This window comes from Danio aesculapii, chromosome 22 (assembly GCF_903798145.1).
Source record: "Danio aesculapii chromosome 22, fDanAes4.1, whole genome shotgun sequence".
Taxonomy (NCBI): Eukaryota; Metazoa; Chordata; class Actinopteri; order Cypriniformes; family Danionidae; genus Danio; species Danio aesculapii.
Window position 1 is genome coordinate 23,074,994 of NC_079456.1, and position 27,284 is coordinate 23,102,277.

At 35.7% G+C, this 27,284-nt stretch overlaps 1 protein-coding gene and 1 long non-coding RNA gene across 3 annotated transcripts in view; one reads left to right on the forward strand and one right to left on the reverse strand.

Annotated features, from left to right (window-relative positions):
• Window positions 1–16,187, forward strand: part of LOC130216278 (uncharacterized) — a 34,070-nt gene extending 17,883 nt beyond the window's left edge. The window contains exon 2 of the long non-coding RNA XR_008835779.1: window positions 15,753–16,187. This is a non-coding gene — a long non-coding RNA (uncharacterized LOC130216278). The remainder of the gene's footprint in view (window positions 1–15,752) is intronic.
• A 6,270-nt stretch (window positions 16,188–22,457) lies between these two features.
• Window positions 22,458–27,284, reverse strand: part of nr5a2 (nuclear receptor subfamily 5, group A, member 2) — an 86,347-nt gene continuing 81,520 nt past the window's right edge. For both annotated transcript variants that reach the window (XM_056448215.1, XM_056448214.1), the window contains exon 7: window positions 22,458–23,599. In XM_056448215.1, the coding sequence (XP_056304190.1) occupies window positions 23,352–23,599 (248 nt within the window). In that variant the 3' untranslated portion in view covers window positions 22,458–23,351. The remainder of the gene's footprint in view (window positions 23,600–27,284) is intronic.

The following is a 27,284-nucleotide window of genomic DNA, read 5'->3' on the forward strand; positions in this document are numbered from 1 at the left end:
TGAACCGTTGATACAAGGCAGGATGGATCCATGCTTTTATTTGGTGACGCTAAATTCTGACCCTACCATCAGAATGTCGCAGCAGAAATCAAGACTCATCAGACCAGGCAACGTTTTTTTCCAATCTTTTATTGTCCACTTTTGGTGAGCCTGTGTGAATTGTAGCCTCAGTTTCCTGTTTTTAGCTGACAGGAGTGGCACCGGGTGTGATCTTCTGCTGCTGTAGCCCATTCGCCTCAAGGTTGGACGTGTTGTGCATTCAGAGATGCTCAGCTCAAACCAGTCTGGCCATTCTCCTCTGACCTCTGGCATTAACAAGGCATTTGCGCCCACAGAACTGCCACTCAAAGGAAATTTTCTCTTTTTCGGACTATTCTCTGTAAACCCTAGACATGGTTGTGCGTGAAAATCCCATTAGATCAGCAGTTTCTGAAATACTCAGACCAACCTGTCTGGCACCAACAACCATGCCATGTTCAAAGTCATTTAAATCACCTTTCTTCCCCATTCTGATGCTCGGTTTGAACTGCAGCAGGTCATCTTGATAATGTCTACATGCCTAAATGCACTGAGTTGCTGCCATGATTGGCTGATTAGAAAGTTGCGTTAACAAGCAGTTGGACAGGTATGTTTTCAGCTTATTTGCTGCTTTTATCATGGGACGCCACAGCGAATTAAACCTTCATATTTACTGTTTATAGTGTTTCCCCCTGACCAATTTATTTTCTTTTTTGTTGCATGTCACACTTTTACTTTCAGATCATCAAACTAATTTAAATATTAATCATGGATAATACAAGGAAACACACTAAGAAGGTTTTTTTCATTATTTAGGGAAAACCACTATTGTCTGACTTTTTTATATAACACTGCTATGATTGCATTTCACTTGGTTGCATACCAGCATTCTATGGATTCTCAATAGCAAATGGACACCTCCATGCTGTCTAGCTGAATCTGAAATCAGTTTGCTCATGAATTGCGGATGAATGCCATTGTCTCTGAATTAGCATGCCTCCCCCAGAGCAATTAACCTAAGATGTGGGAAAACTCACTTTGAATCTCTCCGAAATATCTCACATCTGCACATGATCTACGGCCTGTTGTAGTCGACACATCACACGACGTCAGTCTGAATTCCTCCATCTCTCTGAAGTTAAGCAGATCCAGTTTTGTCCGTTCGCCAACAGCAGCGGCGGCAGCACCACAGTCTTGCCACAGGTCAATGACAGCTTGACGGCTCTGCCTGCTTCTTCTCTCCGCAGGTGACAGAAAGCAGCCCTCCTCTCTGATGCAGACTGAAACAGATGAACACCACGGCTCCCCCCGGAGCTCCTCCACGCTCTCTTTGATGGGATCCTGGTCTGATCTGGCCCTCTTTTCGTGTCATGTTCGCCTGGGTGTCTGATATCAAGCCGCTGCTGTGTTGTAGAGGAACTGAAGGGTCTCTAAGGATCGGCTGGCAGACTAAATAACTGGCCGTTTGACATCAACTATTTCTGCTGTGTACGAACAGCTGTTTATCAGAAGAGTTCTTCAGTGCTGTTTCTCTGACAAAATTGACAATGGATGAACGATAGACTGTTTCTTATCACTTGCATTTGTTGCTAATTGGCTGAAATTGTTAAAGTACAAAGGACATTAAAACTAACCATATGATTTTGATTGCTCATGTTGCTATTTGGGCGGCACGGTGGCTCAGTGGTTAGCACTGTCGCCTCACAGCAAGAAGGTCGTTGGTTCAAGTCCTGGCTGGACCAGTTGGCATTTCTGTGTGGAGTTTGCACGGTCTCCCGTGTTGGCGTGGGTTTGCTTTGGGTGTTCCAGTTTCCTCCGCAGTCCAAACACATGCGGTATAAGTGAATTGAGTAAACAAAATTGGTCTTAGTGTGTGATTGTATAGGAGTTTCCCAGTACTGGGTTGTGGCTGTAAGGGCATCCGCTGCACAAAACATGTGCTGGAAGAGTTGGCGGTTCATTCCACTGTGGTGACCCCTAAAAAATAAAGGGCTAAGCCGAAGGAAAATGAATAAATGAAAGAACATTGCTAGTTGTGTGGTGAACAGTTCATCTGTGCATGTCATTAAGAAAAAAACGTTTGCCCTTGTATTCTACTACGCTTCCTGTTTGTTTTCAGTTCAATTTTCAGATTACGTCTGTCTGAGGTATTTGGCGTGGCTAACATACATAACCGCGCCCCTCTAACTCTCTATCAGTTTTGACAACAAACAGAAATAGTAAGGAGGTGTCTGGTAGGTTGTAATAACTCTTCCAAACTCACCCGCTTCGATTGTTATCACTCGATTGAATGGGTATTATCAGTGTTATCAGCTGATAGATATGGGACTGTAGTGGCCTTCTGCGCCTACTGGTAGGCTCAGAAGGCTGTTATAATCCATCCACATGGTAATTTAGCTATAATAATAGAGAACTCCAGATCTGTTTTTCAATTACTGTGATGGTTTGGTTTAGGGCTAGGGTATAGGGTAGACATTAATAAAACACAATTAACAGGAAATTTAATAAATAATAAAAATAATTCTCGTTAACTTCCGGCCACAGTCGTATGTGATCTATAGCTGATTAACCATGTGGATAGATGATAACAGCTTTCTGAGCCTACCACTGACCTATATCAGCTGATAACCACTGATAACGCCTATTCAGTCGAGTGATAACATTCGAATCGGCTGTCCGAAACCATTTCCCAATCTTTCTGAATGAAATGCCTACTTCACTACACCCAGTCAGCTCACTCAGTTGAAGATGCACGCCACATGCACTGTTTTTATATGTAATATTCCATTTCTCTAGGAACTGCGTCACAATATGGAAAAAAAGGTTGCAGCTTCCCAGTTCAAGTGGACTTTAATGAAGTGCTGTTTGAAGACTATTAAAGGAATAGTTTACCCAAAAATGAAAAATGCCCCATTATTTACTGGCCCTCAGTGTAAATGACTTCTGACTATCTTCTGAATAGTTACAATGTTCTCTTCCATGGTGTATAATGGTATTAGGTAGTGACCCTTTTTTAAAGTTTCCAAAGACGCATAAAACCATCGTAGAACTAAAAATGACGTCTGCAACATTGTTGCAAACAATTTCAATGGGTTGAATTTAAACAGACAAATAAAATTTATTTACTTAATTTGTTTGTTTAAATTCAGCCTAAATGAATTGTTTACAACCAAGTAACTTTAAAAAATTTTGTAAATCTAAGGAGTCATCTTTGAATCTTTTTTTCAGTGTACACCACTAGGGGGTTAACGCAATTGTATTTAATTTTTTTACAATTTTAAATTATAAACTCAAATGACTGACCTCCGGTGGCTGCCGAATGCACGTTCTCATCAACATCTTGGCTGACCTCTATGAAAAAATGATGCAGTACGCAAAGCACGTAAAGCAAGCTAGTTTGATTCCCATGAAACGTGTCTATTCCCGAAACTTATGTGCATTGGGCTGCCACTGGAAGTCACATCAACACACTTCAAAAGACATCTATTAACCCACTGGTGGTGTGTGGGTTGATTTTACAATGGATGTATGCACTTTAAACTAAAAAAAGGGCATGGAGGGCCAGGCATAACTAAAACTACTCTGATTGTGCTTATCCCACAGAAGAAAGTCATATACACTGAGTGAAATTGAAAGTGAATACATTTATTGGTCATTTCAATTTTTGGGTGAACTATGCTGTTTGAGTACATTGAATGAGAAGGTCCTCCAAAGGTGGCTCGGTGGATTCAGAGACTTAAACAGGTCTGTGTAAAGGAAAAAAATGACTGACAGAGGTGGAAACGTATTACAAGATATTTAAATATGTACATTTAGAGATGAATTAACCTGTCACCAATGTAATTTGGTAACTATGTAACTTAATGTACAAATGCATCCCCTGAAAAGAATTTAGGATAGCAGTTATCTTTATTTATGTCGTATTATTTTTCTTATTTTATTAATTTTTTCTATTATTATTTTATTTTCTCATATGTAAGGGGTTAAACTGTTAGGGAAGGGGTTGTTCTGTAAAAAAAAAACGAAAAATTATGATTTTTAATCAAAATCAAATTGGTGTGTAGAAATGTAATTAGATGCTGCTGTTTTAAATGATTTTTGTTTGGTGTTCATTATAAATTAGAAAATCTATCATCTATAGGTCCGAAATTATTTCAAAGGTTAAAATACTTTTATTCAATCATTATGATTTATTGATTGATTGGTGGAAGGTTGATTCTGCCCTGAAAAAAACAACCCAGGCTCTTTCTGAAAACGTACCTCCATAAACATTTCTGGAAACATGAAATACGTCCCAGGAGGTACTTTTTAGCATTTTTTTTCGTGAATCCACCAGAGGCCTCTGTGAATGCTTTTCAGATCTCAAATTTCTCTCGAGAGTGCCATTCGCGCCTGCTGTTTTCGTGTAAGCCCATCAGAGGCCGCTGTCGACTTACTGACTGGCTGACTGACTGACCTGACTGACTGACCCACCCTCCTCTTTCCCTAAACCCAACCAATTGTTTTGATTGACCCACTCACCCACTTTCCTAAACCCAACCAACAATTTTCAAAAGCAATCCAGAAAAAGAAAAGCCCTCGCCTGATTTTTACCACGTTTTCAAATTTTACCACGTTCTCACCCTGTTATTTACTTGTTGATTTTACTTTTTGGATCTGTTTTGTCTTACCTGCTTCTGGAACTGTTCTTCACCGTACTCGAACACCGTCATCATGGTCAAAGCTAATGGGACAAACTGGTAACAGCAGGAAAGCCGTCCATATGGAGACCATATGTGAATCGCGAAAAGGAATGGCGTCATACCGGCCAGTAGCGTTCATTTTAAAAATGAAATGTAACCATGTGTAGCTCTGGCTACATAATTTGCGATCTCTGAAATCATATATAGGGCTTCGTTTTTAAAATGAGCCTATGCTGGAAAAAACAGAACAGAATACAATACAATACAAAGGACAAAGTTGTCTTTGGTTTATCTGTGGATCATCTGAAGTCAGAATATTTTTTCAACATGGAAATGTCATCAACTGTTAAAAAAGTAAAAAAAATTGCTAGAAGCATTACTTCTGCAAAACACTAATAATGTAAATGTTTTATCTTAACACGTAAATCCCAGTTAGCTTGCCATGTCAAAATGACCTGCCAGCCTGTTGGATGGATGAATTCCAGAGCTGCAGTTTTGACCTGTACAGTATGTGTGTGTCTGTGTGTGTGTACATGTGCTCATTGTGTGTTTGATTTGCTATTTGTCGTCCCAATCTCTGCTATTTCCTGAACGCTCCATCACTGGGTCACGACTCAAGGTTGAACGTCCTTGCCAGAGAGCGAGACTTGCCTCAACACCTGCAAAGTTCAGCTTTTTTTTGTATTTCCAGGCTGTTATTAGAGATTCATGCTATTTGTGTGCATGTTATACAGCACACGCGTGATTTCGCAGATGCAGCCGCGTCTACAAAGAGTGTTTGATTTTGTTATATATTCATGTTTGTCTGCTCCAACGACCTTGAGTGACATTTTCAAGCATATGCGTTGAACATCCTGACACTTGCCATTGTCAGGCCACAAAGAAACACTTAAGCCTTCAATCTTGCGCCTCATTGGAGAGAAGTGGCCTTGGATGCTCCCTCCCCTCATATTAAAAGGGTGAAACTGGAAGACCTTTGAAACGGAAGATATTTGCGTGTTTTTGCACCCATATTGGTATGCCGTTTAGTATTTGATGGACTAAATTTATTGTTTTACATTGCAGGTGTATAGGATAAAAATGCTCTAGTGGTTCTCACCACACTTTCACAGTGATCCACAAGTTTCTCAGACTTTTGTTTAAATTTGCAAATGAGGCATTATTTGATGAATTAAGCGCATGCATTTTATAGCACAAACATTTAAGCATTGGATGAAGTGTTTCAAAATTCCTCACTTTAAAATGAAAGCTTATTTAAAGAGAGGATTTTAGGATTTTACTTTTTAGAGTAACAGTATTTTTTTTTCTATAATCAGGCAATTAATGTAGGCTCAAAAAAATTACTGCTTCTTGTTCAAACTACCTGTTTAAAAAGGAGCTGAAACAACACAATTCTTTTCATTTCTTCAGCTAATTTCTTTGTTTTATGTTCAGTCCACTTTAATTTGTAAACTATTAAGTTAACTTAAGCGTTTTGGGTTGGGACAACATGAAGGAATTGTGTTGGTCCAACTACCTTTTTTATTGAATTACCTTTTTATTGAATTAAGGGAGGGAAATGTTGACAATTAAAGAAATTTTGGGTGTTTAAAGGTAATAGAAAGACTTGTTAGAGTTTAATTTTCACTTTAGTTTGAAGATTTAGCAGATTTTCATGTAATGCGTTGAGTTTGGAGATTAACACCTTGCAGAAAGAAGGACCCATGCTTTGTGTGTTGGCAGCGTAATTAGCAAAACTGCAGTTTGATGCTTTGCTTAGTGAGCAATAACTATCCTGAAATTAGTTCTGAGATCAGTCTCAATCAACTGTATATGTAATCCATGAAATATGCTCAAAAATCGGTCTTTTAGTTCATTTAGGATAACTTTAATTAAAACTGAGAGACTTCAAAATGTATGACACATAAAAGACATGATACTGTATTATCAGAGCTTGGAGTTTAAATTAATTAAAGATACAAATGTATTTAAACTTTTATTTGATAAAATCATGTTGGACCAACTCAATTGTATTTGATTGTCTAAATAGTTTTTTTTTTAGTTGGTGCTTAACAAATTTATTGGATGGAAATCCTGCCCTCAGTTAAATTGAGTACATCCAATGAGCTATTTTTTGAGTGGATGATCATGCCTTTTTGTAGAAACGTTCAGATTATAGATATGAATAAAACTATGCAGTTTAGTGTATTTCAGTGGAGATTTATGACTTAATAATTTATAATACATCAAACTTAATAATTTTGAGTTAAAACATGTACTGTAATTAAAATCTACAAGCAGAAATTGTTAAAATGCATTCAAAGAAACACTTTAAAATGTATTTTCTTTACATTAGACATAAAAATCCCCACTGTAAAGCCAAAAGCTCTCTAAATTGACAGGTGCATGAGAAACCAGTGTTTATGTCTGCTGTGTCTCGCCTTAATAATGGTATTAGTTTTTTAAAAATAAGCAGATTTTTTCACGTTTGAGGATTTGGGTTGGTTTGTAAAACAGTGGTCAGTGATCTGGTTTTATCATAAGCGCCTATTTGTTGGCATGTCATTTTGGAGGTATTATTCTTGGGATGTATTTAAGTGTTTCAGGCAACTCAGATCTCATTAATGAAGCTTGAGTCTCACTGCTTATGAAATTATTATAGGTTATAGATTTTTTGATAATTCTGCAGTAATTTAAACGATTGGAGGTTGTATTTTTAACGGTGAAACTGATTCTGTTTAGAGTCGGGGTGTAATTTCCTGGGGTTTGTTTTGTGCGGCTTTGGTCAAACTGAGTAGCCTCAAATATTTAACTGTGTTTACTTATGTCTACATAACATATATTCTGTTTTATAAGTAACTGAGTAGTAATTAAACAACATCTTATTTCATTTCAGAGATCTGATGCTTTCCAAACCATTCTTCGTGGAATGCAAAAGGAGTATGTTCACACTGCTCGTTTTCATACAATAAAGTGTATTCAGCAGTTTGAAAAAAAAAAAACAACAACAATAATAATTGTAATGCTACACTCAACAAAAATATAAATGGAACACTATTACCTCCCATTTTTCAGATTCACACATTTGTCTAAATCTGTGTACGTGAGCTCTTCTTCTTTGTGTGGCATATCAAAATACTGATTAGAAATTATGATTATTGCACAGGTGTGCCTTAGGCTGGCCACCATAAAAAGCCACTGTAAAATGTGCAGTTTTACTGTGTTGGGGGGTCCGGGGTGGACAATTGGTGACCAATATTTGCCTCACGCTGTGCAAACCATCTCTTTTGCATAGAGTTGATCAGGTTGTACATTGTGAACTGTGGAATATTGGTCCAGTCCTTTTAAATGGCTGTGCGAAGTTGCTGGATATTGGCAGGAGCTGGAACACACTGTTGTATTTGCCAATCCAGAGCAACATTGGGGGGCGTCACGGTGGCGCAGTGGGTAGCACGATTACCTCACAGCAAGAAGATCACTGGTTTGAGCCTCGGCTGGGTCAGTTGGCACTTCTATGTGGAGTTTGCATGTTCTCCCCGTGTTCGCCGTGGGTTTCCTCTGGCTGCTCCAGTTTCCCCCACAAGTCCAAAGGCATGCGGTATAGGTTAATTGAATAAGCTAAATTGGCCCGTAGTGTATGTGTGAATGAGAGTGTATGGGTGTTTTCCAGTCATGGGTTGCAGCTGGAAGGGCATCCTCTGGATTAAACATGCTGGATAAGTTGGCGGTTCATTCCGCTGTGGCGACCCCAGATTAATAAAGGGACTGAGCCGAAAAGAAAATGAATGAATGAGAGCAACATTGGGCCATGTATTATCAGGCTGAAACATGAGGTGATGTTTGTGGATGAATGGCATAACAGTGGGTCTCAGGATCTCCTTGCCGTATCTTCGTGTGTTCAAAATGCCACTAATAACATGCAGCTGTGTTCATTGGATAACATACCATAACCTCACCACCACCATAGGCCACTGGAATTCATCCATGAAGCGAACATCTCCAAACAGCTCAAATTGGTTACGGTGGGAAGCTGCTATCAGGAAGAGACCCAATGAGAGCGATAAGCTTGTAGATGAGCGTCCCTAGTATGGTTTCTGACAGTTTGTGCAGAAAATCTTTGATTCTGTAAATCGATTATTGGAGCAGCCGTCTGGGTGGCTGGTATCAGATGACCTTAGAGGTGAAGATGGTACGGTCTGTGGTTTTGAGGCTGGTTGAAATCTAGTGCCAATTTTCTCTGAAACATCTTTGGAGACAGCTTATGGTAGAGAAATAAACATTTAATACAAAGTCATTCACTCTGGTGGACATTGCTGGGCAGTGGAGTTTTAATTGATGGCAACAATGGCAGAGGAATTGCTTTAAAACCACATTCCTAATTGCTGTGGTCTTGTGTTTTCAGATGCAAAGATGCATTCTTATGTGTTTTCATAAGCAATCACACATAAATATGAATCACTTCATGGCATCCATATTTGCTTAAATGAAAAACAGCAGCATTAACGTTCATCAAAACATCCCGTTTTCCACAGATGAAATCAAACAGGTTGGCAATGTGAGCAATGAAGACAGAATTAAAACAATTTCTACTGAGTGAGCTTCTTAGTGCACTCGACTCTCATTAAACACACTTTCATATCTGGACTTTGTTCCATTGGCCGTTCCAGCGAACTGCGAGTTGGAGGTATTGTTACAAATTACTCTTGGCGAAGCGGCCTATCATTTGTGACAATAAGAGGTCATTTTTAATGTCTGACCTTCTGTTTGGGCTGCGTTCTGGACCCTGTGTATTATGTCTTTGTGCTACAGAATGTGGAAATGTAATCGCCTTCACAAAGAGGCCCGGCGAGCGGCAGCGGCGGGAAAGAGAGTTTTAGAGGAACTGCGCGAGCATTTTAACAGGACAACATGTTTGAATTAGATGTTCTAGCACTGGCTCTAATGGATTTCTGAAGTGGTTGTTTGTGAGGATTTTCAATCGGACGTAACCTTGAGTCTTTTTATGGGAGGTCCGTCGGATTTAAGTGCTGGTATAGCATGAAGAGCCTGAATACATGCGTTTCTCTCTCTCTCTCCATCTATCTCGTTCCCCCTCTCCCTGCCTCTGTTTCTCTCCTCTCCTCTTTCTCTCCATCCTCTCTCTCTCTCTCTCTCTCTGAAATTGAAAAATCTGCTTCTGAAGTTGTTGCCATTGTCTGGGTAATTAATGGAATGCTGAGAGCGAGGTTCAGGTGCTTAAAGAGTTTTTTTTTTAATCTCGTTTTCTTTTTCCTCATTACTAATAAGGATAGAAAATACACATTAGTGCTTTTGTGGTCCTTCTTTTTTTAATATACAAACTTATGTATAATACATGCATTTAAATGAAAGGACGGTGACCTTCGCTGTGTTCCGTTTCAAACCCACCACATTTGTTTTGCATGTTGAGGTGAGGTTTAGCATAACAATACAACCGCTCCTATTTAGTATGCATCTATTAATTCGTCCATATTACTAGTTGGGAAGTTTGGGTCAAGGCCTCCGAGCTGTATTTTAAGAACAGCTAAAAGTTTCACGCATATATATATAATTGTGGCCTCTTTTGATGGACAGTGATTATTTATAGGCATTTATCTACCAAGCAAACACATCTAATAGACATCCAGACATAGATACCTTGGCTAAAACAAGATTAAGTTTTGACTGTGATCAAATAGACAGATTAGACATGTGTAGTCATTTAATTGATGACTGTTCTATTTTTGGATTACCACCTATCATTGACAGTCCAAATTTAGTCTTGTTTTAGCCTAGATGTGTATGTTTGGATGTCCTTTAGGCGTGTTTTAAACCCAAAAATTAGTTTGTGTTGAAGATGCAGGCTTATTCTATTGAATTTTGGATGCATATTGAAGTGTTTGAAATTAGAAAAGTGCATCATAATATACTCAAATCTCAAGCCTTACTTTGGTTTTGGTCCCCGTTTTTCTTTAAATGTATTGAAGTTCAAAATATCTCAAATCTGATTGGCTGAAAGGTATTTCTAGCCATGCGATAGAAAAGGTCAAAATCACTAGAAATGTACAAATACTGTTGCAGCTGTGTCACAGATTGTAGTTGTCTTTAATCACCTCCTTAGTTGATTCGGTAAAATTTTATTTGAAGGGCTGTTGATAAGACTGTCATTAGATCTTATAATCATGACATAGCATATGTTGTGAATGTAAATGAGATTTTATGCATGCTTATATCACAAGTGTCATTCGCTCATGATCATTCGTTTTGTCTTCATCATCACAACTTGACATTGCCAAGACAAAAAACTTGTCATAAATCTGTCATAAACATGATTGTCATGAAGCCATTATAAATATGTCATGCATTTTATAACACGGTCATCAATATTTTTTTGACCTCAACACTTGTGCTGTCAAGCTGTTGTCTAAACATTAAATCCAGCCTTACTTAGCTCATGAGGAAACATAACTGTTTAACACATTGTCAAAAAAGTAGATGATTCGTACAAATTCATATGATTTCATTTGTACAGAAATGGATAATTATTAAATCTTAACTATCATTGGGGGATGAGGAAGTCTTGGCAAAATGTATGAATGAGATGAGAGTACAAATAAATTTGAATTAGCCTCTGAAGTTCTGAATTGCAGTTAGGTTGTGTTATATTTTACTTGGCCTATAGTCTCATGCCTATGGATGAATCTCAGATGTACTGATATATTGGTTTCCTCCTTGTGTGATATTGCTCATTTGCTTTGTGCTGCACAGAAGGGATAAAATCTTACAGGTTTTGTACAACATGAGAGTGAATAAATCTTAAATTCAGGAGAAAAGGAAGGTCGCTTATTTGTAGTAAATGTGCACTTGTGGTGTACTTCAGATCTAAAAATTATATCTAAAAAACTGTATTGAGAGATTTAAAGAAAAAAAAAACACTTGTACTTTCTCAACACTTTAAAGATAAAAAAAGAGTGCACTTTGCAGTAATATCACATTAAATCTCTTACTTTGGGAGCACATTTAGTCGTTGATTTAATAATATTTTGTCATGTTTTAAATGTGTCCTTAGTGCATAACGCTGCAGTTCTAGCATACTGTAAAATAAAAGTCACTTCAAAGAGTTTGATCTTGAAGTTTCTTCCTCCCAATATTAAATTACAATAAATCTAAATATTCTGATTAAAAAAAAAATCCTGTTCAAGTGGATGAGGCCAGGTTGAGTTGAATTAATAGTATTGATGCACCGAAAGGAAAATTCTGGGCTAAACCGAAATGTTAAATCGAAAATGCTTTGTAATAGTTATCTAATAATTAATGTAAAAATATAAAGCAATTTTGTAAGACTTTTTTAAATTTATGCAATAACTTAAATTTTACACATTTTAAAATGTGCTTGACAATGAATGTCAAGAGGCATTAGTTGACCAGCATTGCCATGACAGCACAGTAACATTTTTGCAAGCAGCAGGAAAAAGTATACTACATAGAAATGTAAACCTCTCAATTTACAAATTAAGCTCTGGTGAGCATGTGCGTATTTTATGCATATATACACAGTTAGGTCAATAAATATTGGACATCGACACAACTCTAACATTTTTGCCTCTATACAGCAACACAATCAATTTGAAATGAAAAAAAAAAGTGTGTTTTAACTGCAGACTGTCAGCTTTAATTTGAAGGGTATTTACATTCAAATCAGGTGAACGGTGTAGAAATTACAACAGTTTGCATATTTGCTTCCCATTTCTTAAGGGTCCAAAAGTAATCGGATAGTTGGCTTCTAAGCCTTTCCACGGCCAGATGTGTGTTTTATTCCTTCATTATTCCAATTACAATGAGCAGATAAAAGGAGTTCATTTCAAGTGTGCTATTTGCTTTTGGAATCTGTCAACTCTCAATATGAGATCCAAAGAACTGTCACTGTCAGTCAATCAAGCCATCATTAGGCTGAAAAAAACAAAACAAACCCATCAGAGAGATAGCAAAAACATTAGGTTTGGCCAAAACAACTGTTTGTGAAGAAAACACCCTTCCCAACAGTTGGACGGATCATGAACACTCTCCAGGAGTTAGGTGTACAATCAAGAGAAGACTACACCAGAGTGAATACAGAAGGTTCTCCACAAAATGTAAACCACTGGCGAGCCTTAAAAACAGGAATGCCAAATTAAAAGCTGCAAAAGTCATTTTTTAGGTGCAATTCAGAAGCCAGTTTACTTGCTTAAAATTTATTTGTGATCATTTTTAGTGAACAAATTCCCTAACTGATAGTGTGGCACTGCACTCAAAAAAATATTTTTTTACACCGTTCAAACTACTTAAAATGAGCTGAAACAACAGATTTCTTGAGATTTCATTGAGACAACTTAATTTTTTATGCTCAATGCACATAAATCTGTTAAAAGTGTTGTCAACTTAATCGGTTTATGTTGGGACAACATGAATGAATTGTGTGGAACCCTGTTGTTTCACAGATTCACTTTATACCAATACACGTATGATTTCTTCTCCAAGCATTTACATTTGCAGGCATAACCAACATTATATGAACTTGTGTGTTGATGTTTTTGTGTGTGTGGATTTTATTGTCACACTCTTTTTGTTTGAAATCCATCAATAAAGAGTTTAAACTGACGAGACACGATTGTTATTGGCGGAGAAATCAAGGCACATTTCTTCTTGAACAGGCTGTAATGTATTGGCAGTTTATGTCTTTTTAATTCGTCTTTGCACTATATTTGAGAGCAGGAGCAGATACGTGTGTGTGTGCGTGTGTGCGTGCGTGCGTGCACGCGTGTGTGTGTTTCTTTAAATTGCATTGCATACACAGTTGGCACCTTGATATTGTTACGACCGTGGTCTAGGGCATCAAAGAAGTAGCAGTAGCTATAAAGCCTCTGCCTTGTTTTGGAAAAAGGGGGCGGGGATCAAAAGCTCATTTGCATTTAAAGACACACAAATAAAAACATGTGTTTTTTGTTACTTACAGCATTGTAATACAAATGGTCCATATGGTATTTTAGCTGAAACTTTACTTAACTTGTTTATGTAAAGCATCATAGGAATCATTTAACACATTTTCATGAATATGATTAACATGTCATTAAATGTCTGAAATAATTCATTTCTCATTAGTATTTTATTTCCACAATAAGTTCTGAATTCATATTTTTTTCTTTAAGCAATAGTAAATAGTGTTGATCATATCGCTGCCAGTCCAGGTTATACAGTATTTACTCATCGCCGTTGTGAAATAATCCAGTCTTACTCTCTTGTTGTCTTTGACTACTGTATTGATGGATTACGTGTCGGTGTGAGTGAATCTGTCAGCGGATCAGTGTGTTCTCTCAGCAGGACGGCTCTGGAAATCACGGCCTTCAGTAAATGATGTGGTTATGTTGGTTTAGGGCTTTGGCCCGAGTAGATTCTGTCTGCTCGCTCGGTTTTAACATTTAATACAGGTCAGATCTGTTCCTGTGAGGAACTTGATATACAGCTCAGTCAGTTTTAAAGGGGAAACACAGTTTAGTTTTATGCCTCTGTGATCGAGAATAATGAAGTGGTGGTTTTTAAATATATGTATATTCTAAGGTGTTTTACTGTCTGCTACTGTACTTTTTTTTCGTGTGCAAGTTTGGACACAGTTTAATGTTCAAAAAAAGCAGTTTAAGCAAATGCATTTAATATACATAATATTTCATTAAATTTCAGATTTTTTAAAAATATTCTTTGCATTTAAAGTTTGTACGTATAATATGAAGTTATATTCATCTAAAAATATATGAATATATTTGGTCTGTTTGGACCTAAAGAATTGTTATTTTTGAAACAATATTTTTGAAACATAGCTTTGTTTATTTTTCATGTAACCATATTGAATCTGATCTGCAACTTTTCATTAATTACTAACTGTTAAGATGTCTTTACAACTGTGTTACTTTATTTACCAGTTTTAATTGATTAAAAAATGCTAAATGAAAAAAAAGTGATAAATGAAAATGCTGTAAATTATATAAAAACATATAAGAACATACACTGAAAAAAATTATTTAAAGATGATTCCTTGGATTTACTCAATTTTTTTACGTTAAGTGGTTGTAAACAATTTATTTTGGCTGAATTTAAACAATCAAATTAAGTTGAACATTGCTCAATTTAATTTGTTTGTTTAAATTCAACACAAATAAATTGTTTGCAACAGTTTGCATGCAACACTTTTTTCAGTGTACTTTCCGGAATTTAATTGTAAAGGTTTCAAAATAAATGCATTATTATTATTACTATTATTTTTATTATTATTATTATTATTATTATTATTATTATTATTATTATTATTATTATTATTATTATTATTATTACTATTACTATTGTTATTATTACTATTATTATTATTATTATTATTATTATTATTATTACTATTACTATTATTATTATTACTATTATTTTATTATTATTATTATTATTATTGTTATTATTATTATTATTATTATTATTATTATTATTATTATTATTATTGTTATTATTATTATTGTTATTATTGTTATTATTATTATTGTTATTATTATTATTATTATTATTATTATTATTATTATTGTTATTATTATTATTGTTATTATTATTATTATTGTTATTATTATTATTATTATTATTATTATAATTTTAATAAATGTTCAGTTTGTGATTAAAACTGTTTTTATACTGCAATGGTTTGTCAATAGGTGTATTTACACATTTTAACAGCTAAAGGTGCTCCACAGATAATTAAAATGATTATAACTTTCTTATAAAATTCCCAATCAAATAATTAATCAATCAATCCATCAATCAAAAAATGTGCATTTTAAGGGTCTTAACACTAGCAAACTTTTGTTTTCTAACTAAAAATGAAGCAATTTGTAGAATTTTTATTTTATAAACTCAAAAGCAACAACTGTAAATACTGAGAATGAAAGTGTAATATTTTCCTAAAACGTATATCTAATTTAAAAATTACATATTTCATGTTTGAAGGCATATGTATGCTAAATGTATAAAGTATGCTAACGTGCTGTATTTGCTGTTCATTTCTAACAGGAGGTTCTCAGAAAAGCTAAAGCCAGACCTACAAACGAGTGCAGTCTGAATGTACCCCATGGAGGCCGAACGAATATCCCACAATTCACCTCTTCAGCCCAACAACATCATGTGTCTTCACTGAATTCATTCCTCAAATCTGCGTGTTTTGGTATTCAAACTCTAAACCTGTTCACTTTAGATGATAAACACAAGATTTGTATGCTTTGTTCAGGTTTCTTCTTGAATAGGCTGTAATTTATTGGCAGTTTGCATCTTTTTAACTAATCTTCGCACTGTATTTGAGAGCAGGATCAGGTACGTGTGTGTGTACTGTATGTTTTGAAAATGCAATTCTTACACAGTTGGCACCTTGATATTGTTATAACCCTGATCTAGGGCATCAAGGAAGTAACATAAAAGATACAGCATAACAATTAAAAGATGTTTTTAGGAGCCCTTTGAGTTGGGTGTGTTTATTTATCTATATCGGAGAGGACATCAAAACGATAGATTTGATGTTGCTCTGTAGTAATTTCAGATGAATATAAAACTGGGCTGGGGCTGGGCGGTGGTGCAGTGGGTAGCACGTTCGCCTTACAGCAAGAAGGTCACTGGTTGAGCCTCGGGTGGGTCAGTGGCATTTCTGTGTATACTTTGCATGTTCTCCCCGTGTGTGTGTGGGTTTCCTCTGGGTGCTCCAGTTTCCCCACAAGTCCAAAGACATGTGCTATAGGTGAATTGGGTAAGCTAAATTGTCTGTATGAGTGTGTATGGATGTTTCCCAGTGATAGGTTGCAGCTGGAAGGGCATCAGCTGCCTAAAACATATGCTGCGTAAGTTGGTGGTTCATTCTGCTATTGTGACCCCAGATTAATAAAGGGACTAAGCCAAAAAGAAAATGAATGAATGAGTGAATAAAATTTAATCATTATTTTTGGTGGTCAAAAAAGCATCAATGCGCGGATGTCAAATAGACATCAAAGTTTTGACATAAAATCAGTTAGCATTTTTAACATGCTTTTCAATGTAATATTTATCTAGGTTTTTATCTTTTTTTATCCAAATAATAAAGTGAAGCCTATACCTCGGAGAGGACATCAAAACAACATCAAAATATGTCAAAAATGCACATCGATTTGACCACCAACATAATTACACAAGTATTATAATATTTAAGAACAGTTTTATTCAGCTGAAAGCTTCAATTCCAGGTTTAAAGAGAGGGACTGGATGCAGACATGGTGCAGTGCAATCTGAGCTGCATCCAATGCTGTTTAATGCGCTCACCTAACCCTACTCGTCACAGTGACATCACTCACTCCATTGAGTTCATTGTGTCTGACATGTATCGCTGAGTGATGCAATCTTAGCTTGCATCATAAGGGCTGCATCCAGACACTATTGCATTTAAACCTGAATTTTTTAGCCCTAATGCATGTAAACTCCCTTGATGTCAAATTACATCAAATTGACGTTTTACCAGTGTTAGATGTCAATTTGACGTTGCTTTAACATAAAAGTAGTTTACATGGATTGTAGGGATACAAAAACCAAAATCCAGTGTAAATGTGTAATCGAAGCATTTCAGATGATTAAAACCTGACTACGCTGATCATTATTTTGGTGGTCAAAAAAGTATCAGTGCGTGGATGTCAAATAGACATCAAGATCTTGACATCAAATCAGTTAGCATTTTGGCGTTTTTCGATGTCGTTTTCATCGAGGTTTTTATCTTTTTTACCAAATAATAAAATGAAGCCTATACCTCAGAGAGGACGACATCTAAAATGCACATGGAATTGATGGATTTGATCCTAATGTTGGATGTCCATTTGACATCCGCACATAATTCTTCTTTGACCACCAGCATGATGACAAAAAAATTATTATAAGAACAGTTTAATTCATCTGAAAGCTTCAATTCCACATTTAAACCTGATTTTTTAAGCCCTATAATGCATGTAAACTACCTTGATGTCAAATTACATCAAATAGACATTTTTTGATACCAGTGTTAGATGTCAATTTGACATTGCTTTGACATAAAAGTAGTTTACATGGATAGTAGGGATACAAATCCAGTGTAAATGTGTAATCGAAGCTTTCAGATGAATAAAACCTGACTACGCTGATCATTATTTTGGTGGTCAAAGAAGCATCAGTGCGCGGATGTCAAATAGACATCAAGGTTTTGACTTTAAATCAATTTGCATGTTTGACATGTGCTTTTTATGTCGTTTTTATCAAGTTTTTCATCTTTTTTTTAACCAAATAATAAAATGAAGCATATACCTTGGAGAGGACGGTATAAAAAAAGTCAAAAATGCACATTGATTTGATGTCAAATTTTTTATGTCCATATGTCCACATCCGCACATAATGCTTCTTTGACCACCAACATAATGACGCAAAAAGTATAATATAAGAACAATTTTATTCACCTGAAAGTTTCAATTCCAAATTTAAACCTGATTTTTTAAATCCCTACAGTGCATGTAAACTACCTTGATGTCAAATTACATCGAATTGATTTTTTTTTTATGCCATGCTAGATTTGATGTTGCTCTGTCATCAAGGTAGTTTACATGCATTGAAGGCATACAAAATCCAGTGTAAATGTGTAATTGAAGCTTATAGATGAATAAAACCTGACTGCTTTGATCATTATTGGTGGTCAAAAAAGCATCAATGCGCTGATGTCAAATAGACGTCAAGATTTTGACATTAAATTGATTAGCATTTTGGATGTGTTTTCGATGTCGTTTTTATCAAGGTGCCAACTGGATATTCTCAAATCTTTCTCCATCAAGAGTGAATCTGTCTGAGTGATTATTAGAATGAAGCATTGTTTGCTGGTCATGGAAATAAAAGTGACAACGCTTGGCATAATAGTCATTTATTAAAATATGACGGAAAGATTCCAAGAGCTTGTATGGAAACTCTTTATGGCAAGACGGGGCGTCAGAGATGCAGGCCTTCCAGCGCAACAAACAAGAAAAATCCCAAATCCCAACATTCAGGCAGGTAAGCAGGACTTCTGGTGCTGATGGGAACAAAATGGGGGTTCCTTAAGATTGTCGGTCTGATCACACACAACACAGTAGAGTCACAAAACGAGGCAAATACAAATCAATTTCCCTAGAAAGGAAAAAATTGGCCTTATGTACACATGGGGGGAGGGGGGGTGATGCCATGCAGCAAATTTGATCACTTGTACAAAAGACTTTTTACACCATTTTCATCTGAAAGGATTTACATTGAGAACACGCGTTAAAAAATTGCGATGATGTGAAATGTTGTCACCATGATGGTCATTTATGTTTAGTTTCAAATAAAGAACGAACATATGACGTTTAGTTTTAGTGTGCTACAACAGTCATTGTAGTTTTTGACCTTAAAGTCAACGCGAAATTAAATTTACGAGCCAATTTACATTCATTAAATTTACATCCTACTTTTATTTGTGCTTAAAAACAAATAGATGACGCATCGTTTCAGATTGTGTAAAGACTCTTATTTGACAAATAGTGTCCATTATATGCTACAATGAAGCTGAATATGAGTTTGTAAAGTGTTGTGGGAACCCACACAATACTAATGGACACGTTTGTTGAGATTTTTATGCTCAGATAAAAAGGTTGAAGGTCAAGTTTGTCAATAAAATAGCATGTAGAAGTATGCTAATGCTAAAATTTTATTTAAAAAAATAACTAGCGCTATCATTATTCCTGTACTGTTTATTGCAGGAATGTTATTTTAGTTTTTATATGCTTGTTGATACTGTTACTTTTGTTTTGTTTCACTTTGCTTTTCTTTTGCTTTCATTTGCTTTTTGTTTCACTTTATTTAGCTTTCATTTGCATTTGGTTTACTTTTATTTTCTTTACTATTTTGTTTTCACTTTCTTTTGCTTGTTTTACTATGCTGTTTTTTTTTTTTTTGGTCGTTTTTGCTTTCCATTGACCTTGTTTTATTATGTTTTAGATTGATTCTAGTTTTGTTTTGCTTACGTTTGCTTTTGAAATCAATTTATTTAGCTTTTATTCCCATTTTGTTTAAATTTTTCTCTCATTTGCTTTTTAATCAGTTGTGCTTTCCCTTTCTTTTTGCTTAGTTTGCATTTGTTCCATTTTGTTTTCTTTTATATACATTTGTTTTTGTTTGAGTTAGTAACATTAGTAACATAGTGATTTTTTTGGTCATTTTTGCTTTCCATTGATCTTGTTTAATCGTGTTTTAGGTTGCTTATTGTTTTGCTTCCAATTGCTTTGTTTTATTTTATTTAGCCTTAATCCCATTTTGATTAACTTTGCTCTCCTTTGCTTTTTAATTTGTTCTGCTTTCCCTTGCTTTTTGGGGGTTATTTTTGTATTCGTTTCATTTGGTTTTGCTTTCCTTTGATTTCGTTTCGTTTTCATTTGTTTCATTTTGTTTTCTTTTATATTCGTTTGTTTTTGTTTGAGTCAGTAAAATTTTTTCTTTATTATTTTGTTTTCGCTTCTAGTTTTGTTTTGCTTATGTTTGCTTTCGGTATCAATTTATTTAGCATTTATTCCCATTTTGTTTTGATTTTGCTCTACTTTGCTTTTTAATTTGCTTTGCTTTTCCTTGCTTTTTGTTTTGTTTTGTATTTGTTTCATTTTGTTTTGCTTAACTTTGATTTTGTTTCATTTTGTTTTCTTTTATATTTGTTTGTTTTTGTTAGTAACATTTTTACTTTATAATTTTGTTTTCGCTTTTTTTTTGCTTGTTTTGCCATTCTGTGATTTTTTTGGTCATTTTTGCTTTCCATTGATCTTGTTTTATGTTTTAGTTTGCTTCTTATTTTGTTTTAATTTTTGTTTCATTTTATTTAGCTTTTATTCACAGCTTGTATAGATTTATTTTGTTCTCCTTTGCTTTTTGTTTTGTTTCGCATTTGTTTCATCTTGCTTAATTGACATGTGTTTTGTTTTCTTTTCCATTCATTTGCTTTTCTTTCAGTTGGCTACCTTTGTTTTCCTCTACTATTTTGTTTGCTTGTTTTTTCTATTTTTGTTCATTTCCTTCTGTCATTTCCTTTTTAGTTTTGCTTTGCTGTTTATTTTTTCTCATTTCTTTTGCTTTTGTTTTCTATGTTTGTTTGACTTTGCTGTATGAACAGTATGGCTACAACACAACACTATTTTGTGCCCTGTTACATTTGTAATCTGATTACAACAATCAAACAAACTTATCTATACACACAAGAGCAGAATTGAGTATTGATGAAGTAAATTGGCTCAAATTTGATTTCATGTTGACTCCTAACACCAATTAGATGAAAAAAAAAAGAGAAGCAAAACAATGGCAGTCCCCAAGTATGAAAGCTCTCATTCGTTCATTGTGAAGCAAACAGGTAAGTACAGGTGAAGGACAGACGCTGTCTTTGGTATAAGAACACAGACGCTATCATGAAAACATTCATTAGAAAAGATGCACCAGTCAGTCACGTCAGTACAGCTCTTGATATTTTACAGTGGCAGGACTGATGGTCGTTTAATGCCAATCACTCAATCACCATTTAGCTCCGTAACTGCATCTCGTATCTACATATAAAAGAAAAAAGAAAACGTGCTACAGTAAACAAATACATTGAGTCATGAGGCCAAAAACAATAAATTAAGCTTAACCAGTGACGTACATTTCAAACGTAGAACGTAAAACAGGTGTCCACAGAAATAAGCCAGCACAATACAACAAAATGTTACCAAAAAACATTTCGAAACTCAGTATTAAGTGAGATTCCTCTCTGATTTAGTGTCTCGCGACATAATTAAGTACTGGTCAAGAAAGATGAAAACTGTACACACCTAAGAAAGCAAACAAGAGGAATATAATCTGTTCTGACCGTTTCGTTTTTTTAGTTTTTCTACGAAATCATTGCTTTGCAATTGAACGCATCACAGTAATCTCCCACATGACCACATGAATGTAAACACCTCTTATTTCTTGATCAATTGTATAACATTAATACTTTATATATATGTACTTTTTATTTTACATATCGTAATTCACATCAGCACGGTTAGCTAGCATGGAAATGAAATAAGGCAAGACTCACATGACTGTGACATCACAAATTATTAATACTGATAGTTAAGGTTGTATTTTTTTTCCTTCTTTTTTTTTTCTTCTTTTTTACTTCTCTGCAGGCTTTGGTCTTGTGTTGATGGAGGTGGCGTTTCTTCTTCACTCTGGGACTGCATTTTGATCAATAAACTGCAAAATTTTGAAATAAAAATACCACACAAATAACGGGAAAAAAGGTGTGTTGTGAGGTAAATGTTATCACGCAGCTTTTATTTGAATTATTTTGAAAGATGAGTTAGTTTGTTTATTGTTTTAAGTTATTAATTATGCGTATGCACACATGCCAGTTTTTATCTATATATATTTTTTTATTATTATTTATTTTATTTTTAATTTTAATAATTTTTTAAGTATTAATAAAACTGTTAATTATTAATTCTCATTTGTATTATAATTTATCATTTATACTCACAGATTTTCTATTTTCAGATTCAGATTTTGCAGATTTTCTACAAACAAAATATTTAATAATTTTATTTCACCTCATGACAATTAACTTAGTTTTAAAATTAATTTCATGATTATTTAAATTAATAATAAAAATTTTCAAAATTTCAATTTTATCATAAATTGTTTAATTTTAATGGTGTGAAAATGTTTTCATCATGATATTTTCCAAAAAAAAAAAAAAGTTAATTGTAATTTTAAATGGTTAATTAAAACAAATCTATTTAATATTCCCATATAATAACTGAATTATTTTGTTTCATCACCTATTGGGATTTTACTTTGGCGTCTTCAGGTTTATAAATAATTTTATGACAAAATGTACTTTACAATTAAAATAAATAATAATTTTGATATCAGACATCAGTATCTTTGCTCAAACTATAATTTCTCATCTCTATTTCAAGACTTTCATATAAAACATGGAAAAATTCTTGACAGTTTTTGTGACTTTCCCATTTTTTTCTTCACATTTGCAGAAGCAATGATGTCAAAAAGCAGCCTCAGAGTGACTAAGAAGAAGAAACAACTGCCAATTTGAAAGGAGAAACACATTGTTTTGTTGAGTTTTTTGGTGAGGGGTTGGAATAAAAGTCTTTATAATTGGCGCAGATGCAGGCAATGGCTAGTTGTCCATCCTCCTCCGCCTACAGGCTCGGGCCCAGCTTGTGTGCCTTAAAACAGACAAAGAAGGGCCAAACGGCCAAACTTCGGGTCACCGCTGGAAAACCCAGTCTTTCCTCGAGTCTGACTGTAAAGTGGACGTTTGGATCAGCTGCACAGAAACAAATAAGGACTGCTTCCACTTTAACACTTGAACAAATCCACAGCCTAGAGGTCATTAAACACTGGCATCTCCAGCAGAAATGCACTGAGCCCAACCCTCGCCTTCAGCTTTTCAGATCCAGATGTCCACCCAGCGCAAACCCATGCGTTCGGTGCACATCTCGCACTCGTTTGTAGGTATCTGGAAGGCTATGTGTGTATGACGCTGGACTGAGGTGGTGCTGGAGCAGTGTGTGTGCGCGCGGGGTGTGTGTTTGGAGATGCGGCCGGTTCTCAGGCACGTTTGGCGTGCAGCATCTCTATGAGTAGATTATTACAGGGCACGTCTCCGTTCAGGTGTTTGTAGTACAGGTACTCCTCGGCCTGCAGGCTGATGGCGCGGATCTCCGGCAGCCGCAGCAGCAGCTGGCCGAACTTGTCCGTCTGCTGAGGGTAATTGCACATCACGTAGTCCAGCAGCGCCGCGTTTACCTGCTCCTGCACGCTCTCCACCAGGTGGAAGTTCTCCAGGTTCTTCACGTCTGAGGAAAACAGACAGGTTTTATGAGTCTTGAAGTGTGGTGCTGGGATTGTCTGTCTGTGTATGTACAGCATCTACATCAGTCTGTTTTTCAGTCGATCTATACTGTCTATCTGTCGGTGCCTGTCTATACTGTATATCTGTCTGCCTGTGTCTATATATCTCGCTGTCTGTCTATATTTTTGTTTGTTTATCTATATGTCTGCCTTTTTGTCTCTCTCTATGTCTGTCTATACAGTATATCTGTCTGTCTCTGTCTATATATCTTGCTGTCTGTCTATATTTTTTCTGTAAATATGTCTGTCTTTCTGACTGTCTGTCTATATATCTGTCTGTTTGTCTGCCTTCCTGACTGTGTCTTTGTATCTGTCTATCTGCCTGTGTCTATATATTTGTCTGCTTATCTGTCTGTCTTTCTGTCTGTCTATATGTCTGTTTGTCTATATATATATATCTGTCTGTCTTTTTGACTGTCTATATATCTATCTGTATTTCTGTGTTTATATATCTCTGTGTGTGTGTGTGTGTGTGTGTGTGTGTGTGTGTGTGTGTGTGTGTGTGTATATCTTTCTGTCTATATATACTTCTGTTTGTTTCTTTGTGTGTCTATGTATCGATACCTATATATTTGTCTGTTTATCTATGTCTGTCTTTCTGTCTGTCTATATGTCTGCCTGTTTAGATATATTGCTGTTTGTCTTTTTGAATATTTATATATCTGTCTGTCTGTATTTCTGTGTTTATACATCTGTCTGTGTCTTTCTGTATCTATATATACTTATGTGTGTTTCTTTGTGTGTCTATATATCTGTATGTCTGTCTATCTATAGCTCTGTCTGTTTGTCTCTTTTTGACTGTGTATATATCTGTTTACCTGTGTACAGTATTTCTGTGTTTATATATCTGTCTGTTCTTCTGTATCTATATATACTTACAGTATGTGTGTTTCTTTGTGTGTTTATATATCCGTCTGTCTGTCTGTCTATCTATATATATATATCTGTGTCTTTCTGTATCTATATACTGTACTTACAATCTGTGTTTCTTTGTGTGTCTATATATCTGTATATTTGTCTGTCTTTCTGACTGTATATGTCAGTTTTTGTCTTTATGTGTCTATATATCTGTCTGTGTCGTTCTGTATCTTTATTTATATTTGTGTGTGTTTATTTGTGTTGTGTGTTTATTGTGTGTTTATATACACATGTCTCATGTGTTTCTTTGTGTGTTTATTTATCTGTCTATATGTGGTATGTGTCTGCCTTTATCATTCTGACTGTGTCTATATATACTGTGCCTATATATATATATATATATATATATATATATATAGGCTCTACACTCTTTTCAAGTTAATTTGTGAAAAGTTTGTGAAATAAATTCAAATAAATTCAAAAGCATTCAATCCATTCATCTTTTGAAGACACGCTGTCTCTTCAGATTAAATAATTACTTGATTTATGTGACTTTAATGTTTTTGCTTTTTATTAACATTTTGAACAACATAGTTATGAGGATAAACAAATGCCCTGTGGGTTTAAAACAACACGAGGGTGAGTGAAGGACAACAGAATTTGGGCACCTTTGGTGAAAAATCTACTAACTTGACGTAGGAGTGCGGTCCCCCCGCCCACCGAATTGATTGACAGCTGCGTATTAACATGTCCCGGTAGTCACGTGTATAATCATACCAACAGGATCAGACATGCGCAAAGCAACTGGGAATAAAAGGTCTGTTTAGTTTGCTAGGATCATCAATCATCATCAAATGTGATCAAGAGTGAGTTTTACAAGTTTAAAATGTTTTAAAACAGTGCACGTGTGTAATGAATTACAGTGATTTACTTCAGCTTTACTTCATCAGCACAGCCGCGTGTCAGAACAATTATAAAAGAAGACGCTTCACTCGCGGTTTGTGGACGTTAAACCAGGTTTATTTTGTACATTAACATAACAGATATCCATACAGCAGTGGAGATTAACCTGTATCCTGTCACATTTGAGTGGAAAAAGAGGTCAAAGCTAAACGAGCGCGCTGTCTGTGCTGTGTATGTGTGTATCTGTGTGTGTGCGTGTGAACTTTGTAACGACATTGTGTGTGACTCATCGTTGCAAATCCACAAGAAATGCATCAAATCCTCATTGGTAAAGTTCTTACTGTAGTATTTCTCACAAACGCTACGTGAGATCTGCTTCCTTTAAGTCTGTCTGTTGTCTGAATCAGTCGAGGGAGGAGATTAAGGCACACAGACAGGCACGAAGAAACGATGGGCGGGGAGGACTAGCCTTAAAGGCGCAGTACACCAAAACTGCTACCTGATTCAAAAAGGTATAAAAAAGAAACTTATAAAAGTTATAATAAAAAATCTGATGTTTTGAGCTGAAACTTTACAGACACATTCTGGAGACACAAAAGACTTATATTAAATCTGAAAAAAGGAGTAACCTAGGTGCCTTTAAAATCTCTAGATTTTTGATGAGAAACAAATTAATTTTGGGGGAATCTGATCTCCAGGGAATAACTAAGATCCCAGATACATCTTTTTTATGCCCTAAATTCTGACATTTTCCTCATTGGTGTCTTCGATGGCGTGCTAACGTGTTGCAGTGAGCTGTGTGTGTTCTTGTGATTCAGATGGCTCCACGGCGGCAGGAGCAGCTAATGAATCCCTGGTGTGTGGCTCTATTTAATCAGGTTTTGAGGGGCCACCTCATGTGATCTTTTATTTATCCCTTTGACCCGGGGTTGAACGGGAGCTTGGTCATCCCGCTGTAGTCCCCTCTAATGGAGACTGCTGGGGTCCGACCGATTGTGAAAGCACTCGGACCCACCCAGCCATATCTAATGAGCCAGCTGACACTTTTCTGCCCGCTCTCTTTTCTCCTAAAAATAATCAAGACTGCCTCAACCAACACACAAAAAAAGAAAAGGGAGGGAGGGAGGATGGGGAAGTGACTCCATTAGCAATGTAATGAGGTCTGTAGAACAAGCTGCGAGTCCTTCATAGCGCCGATGAGGATGTTTGACCCCTGGGTGACACCAGCAGGCACAATCAGGATGAGGAAGGGGGAGGGGTTAACCAGAAGATGACCAATTACAAAACTCATGCCCCAGACGGGCGGTTTTTAGCCCTCGCGAGTAGTAAACAAGCAATGTGCTCCTGCAACCTGTCAGTCAACTTGTGTTTGAGGAGAAGTTGCTCAAGCAGCATCACAAAATACAGTGCAAGAGTGGGGAAACAACTGGAAGTCTGTCGGTTTGAGTCTGCCTGTCTGTCCATCTATAGAGGACTGACAGACTCAGACAGACAGGCTGAAGGACAGATGGAATATAATGGTATATCTATCTATCTATCTATCTATCTATCTATCTATCTATCTATCTATCTATCTATCTATCTATCTATCTATCTATCTATCTATCTATCTATCTATCTATCTATCTATCTATCTATCTATCTATCTATCTATCTATCTATCTATCTATCTATCTATCTCTCTCTGTCTTCTTTTTTCTCCATCCATCCATCCAAACATCCGTCCATTTGTCTGTCTGTCTTTCTTTCTTTCTTTCTTTCTTTCTTTCTTTCTTTCTTTCTTTCTTTCTTTCTTTCTTTCTTTCTTTCTTTCTTTCTTTCTTTCTTTCTTTCTTTCTTTCTTTCTTTCTTTCTTTTCTTTCTTTCTTT